Raw genomic sequence first — 3082 nt, 5'->3', positions numbered from 1 at the left:
CGGCTCTTTACATACAGGCAAGCTGAGCTGTGGTGCCACCTCGGCTGCCAGCCGGGCTCTGCTGCTGATCAGAGTCTGCAGGACTGGACCATGAGGCACGAAGAGAAGAGAGAGAATTACCCAGAGGGGAGACCTCAACCCCTGCTCGGCTCCTGCCGCCACGGGGGGACCGGGCTGCGAGCCCATCGGCACGGAGGGGTGGCTGCTTGCCAGCCATGCAAACAAGAGCTGCTCACATCCCAGAGGAGCTGGGCTGTGCTCTGGGGGAAATCGCCTGCCCCAGACACGGAACAGGGTGTCAGACCCATGTTACCTTCTCTGGCTATGTGGGAGGCTGCGTCCAGGGCTTTGGTGCTGAGGGTGCCCAGCACACTATCCACGGTCTGGTGATGCCTGAGGAACCAGGGCCGGATGACATTCTGGTAGAGCACCTGCGACCCATTCCAGGGCACGGGGGCCATGCACCACAGCAGGAACAGGCACTGTGGGGAGGGGAGACGCTCTGGAGCTGCATGATGGCAGGGCAGGGGCTGAGCAAGGCAGCCCCCAAGGATGGCAACAGGGGCAGGCCAGCAGCTGAGCTGCTCCAGTTCCCCCCGGCCTGGACCAAAGGCAGTTGCCCAAGGCTGGAGCTCATTGGAGGTGCCAGGACCTCAGCTGACTGCAGAGAGCTCTGTGCTGGGCTGCAGCGCCACTGTGACCCCACCACAGCCACCACCACTGTCCTGCCAATGGGACAGAGCCCACCACGCTTGGTTTCTCCAAGTTTAGCCATTGGGTGAGAGGACTCTGGCCCCAGCAGCCCACGGTACCTTCCCAGCATAGTAGAAGGGGAACCAGTAGAGGAAGATGTCAGAGAAGAACTCAGCTACGCTGAAGGTGCCATACACCACCCAGTACGTCAGCCACGTGGTGTCATCCTCCTTGCTGGAGCTCTCGATGGCTTTGATGCTGTGGCAGGAGAGGGAAAGGGCACTGCTGCTGCCGTCCTGCTGCCAGGGTGGGCACTTCCTTCCCATACCCTCTGAACCCTGGAGCAAACCTGCCTAGTGGATGTTGCTGCCCCAAGCTGGGCTCATGCCAGCTCCCAGCATTTTCAGGAAGGTCTCAAGAGCTTCCCAGCTATAAATGCCTGTTCATTTATCAGGGAGACCCTCAGCTAAGGGCAGGGAAAGCTCTCCAGACTGGTACTTACGAGACGTATGCAGGGTAGGCGAAGCCAATGAGGTTGCAGAGCAGCGAAGCACCGTAGCCAAACACGAGGTACAGCCCCAGGAAGGCCGCAGAGCCTGCCAGGGCACAGAGAGGATGTCATGTACCTGCCAACACCAGGATGGCGACAGGAGACCCCAGCTCTGTCTGCAGAGCACGTTTCTCATCCCAGTAGTAAGAAGAGGTGTATGTGGGACCCTCCATTGGGAATAACGACCACTTGCAGTTAACTCCATTATGACTCTCTCCCTCCCTCGAGGGAGCCACGACCTGGACCTGTCACTGCCTGTCCCCTCCCTGGCCTGGAAGGGACTTTACCACAAAAAACTCGCAGCACTTTTGACCCATCAGCAGCCTGGACCAGGCCAAGGCTGCAGAGATGCCAGAAGCAGAGACTTTAACACACAACTATAGTCCAAAGTCAAGGCACGGAGCTCCTCCTCCATGTGCCAGGGCTCCAAACCACTTGGCATTTTGTAGGAACTGTTCAACTGTTCAGGGACAAGCCTTGCTGATGGGAGCCAAGTGCCCAGGAGCAGCCTTGCTGCCAGAGCCTGCATCTCCAGCTCCCTGTACGCATCTCCTGCACATGTTTGTGCTGAGCAGCCCTTGTTCATTGAGGATTCAGCCCCCTGAGAAGCAGCAATCCAATCCCACTTCCCATTTATTAAATTATCAATATTAAATGTAAGCCAAGGCTTTGGTCATTTGGAGCCTGCCCAACACTCAGACCCTTGCAGAAGGCAGGATCAGCAGCGCTGGGGGAGCCGGTGGATGGGGGGAGCTGGGGCAAGGAGCCCTTGCTGCTGAAATCATGGTGCTGTGAAGAGCCCCTGCTCACATGTAGGCTCAGAAACACGGACCCTGAAAGGGCAGAGAGCAGGAAAGCAGCCTGGGGACACAGAGAGACAGAGTCGAAGGCACTGACTGTCACAGCCCAGCAGGATCTCCCCTACCCGGTGTACAAATTCCTCCACCAAAGTAAGCACCTTGCCCCAAAGCAGTCAGGAACGCCAGGACTTAACCTGTCTATGCTGTGACTTACAGGAAAGCCCTTGCTCAGCCTTGGAGGATGGATTATCCTCGCTCTGCTCACTGCAGCATTTCTGTGCCTTGCTCTGGCCCCTGGTGTGGGGCAGCTGTGGCTTTGGGCAGGAATGGTGCTTTGGGTCTTTCCCAGGAGACAGGTAGGAGCAACGTGGCTTTTGGAAGCACTCACAAGTCTCCCTTCAAGGAAGGTTCAGGCACTGCTGGGTTTCATTCCCCCAAGAGCCTTAGAAGGGGTTTCATGGGCAAAATTTAGCCCCTGGATGAATTTATATAAAAGCAAACCTGGCTGACCTGGTTGTGCTGCTCAGAGGTCAGGCAAGATGGGCTCCAAACTGCAGCCCATGGGTGCTACTGGCTCTAGAGATGCAGAACTGACCCTGCTGGGTTCAAACACAAATTAAGAATTGCTCCAGAGCTGGGGGAAGGAGAAATAAGTTATTTTTATTTTAGCAGCAGCTTCTCCTTTCCAGGACAGGGACCGAGAACAAGGGACCATCACATTTTGATGGAAGTGGTGCCTTTGCTCTTCCCGTACCCCCAAAAGCGCATCACGCTCAAGCACAACCCAAGCCCTGGCGCTGTTTTTGCTCAGAAGATGCCTGTCTGCCACACACTGCATCCAAACACGACCTGCTCACAGCGGCACATACCCATCCATGGACCCCTTTCCCCTTCATGTAGGAAAACAAGCCACATGGCAGGTAAAGGGTCAGGAAATCGCACCAGGAGGCAGAAGGGCAGAAGAAGCACCCGGCGGGACACGGGCAATCACGAAACCCAGGGTGTTTTATACAAAACACTGATGGGCAAGTTGTGAGCT

At 56.6% G+C, this 3082-nt stretch overlaps 1 protein-coding gene across 1 annotated transcript; it reads right to left on the bottom strand.

Annotated features, from left to right (window-relative positions):
- Positions 1 to 313: 313 nt before the first annotated feature.
- Positions 314 to 1289, bottom strand: REEP6 (receptor accessory protein 6; the record flags this gene model as incomplete). Its single annotated transcript, XM_010012655.1, has 3 exons — positions 314 to 482; positions 813 to 951; positions 1196 to 1289. Coding segments are annotated over 3 exons (402 nt in total), but the record flags the coding sequence as incomplete, so codon positions are not given.
- Positions 1290 to 3082: the final 1793 nt, after the last annotated feature.

Source organism: Nestor notabilis, unplaced genomic scaffold (assembly GCF_000696875.1).
Source record: "Nestor notabilis isolate BGI_N333 unplaced genomic scaffold, ASM69687v1 scaffold20954, whole genome shotgun sequence".
Lineage (NCBI taxonomy): Eukaryota > Metazoa > Chordata > Aves > Psittaciformes > Psittacidae > Nestor > Nestor notabilis.
The sequence above is the reverse complement of the archived record's forward strand: the minus strand, read 5'-3'. Positions and strand labels throughout refer to the sequence as shown.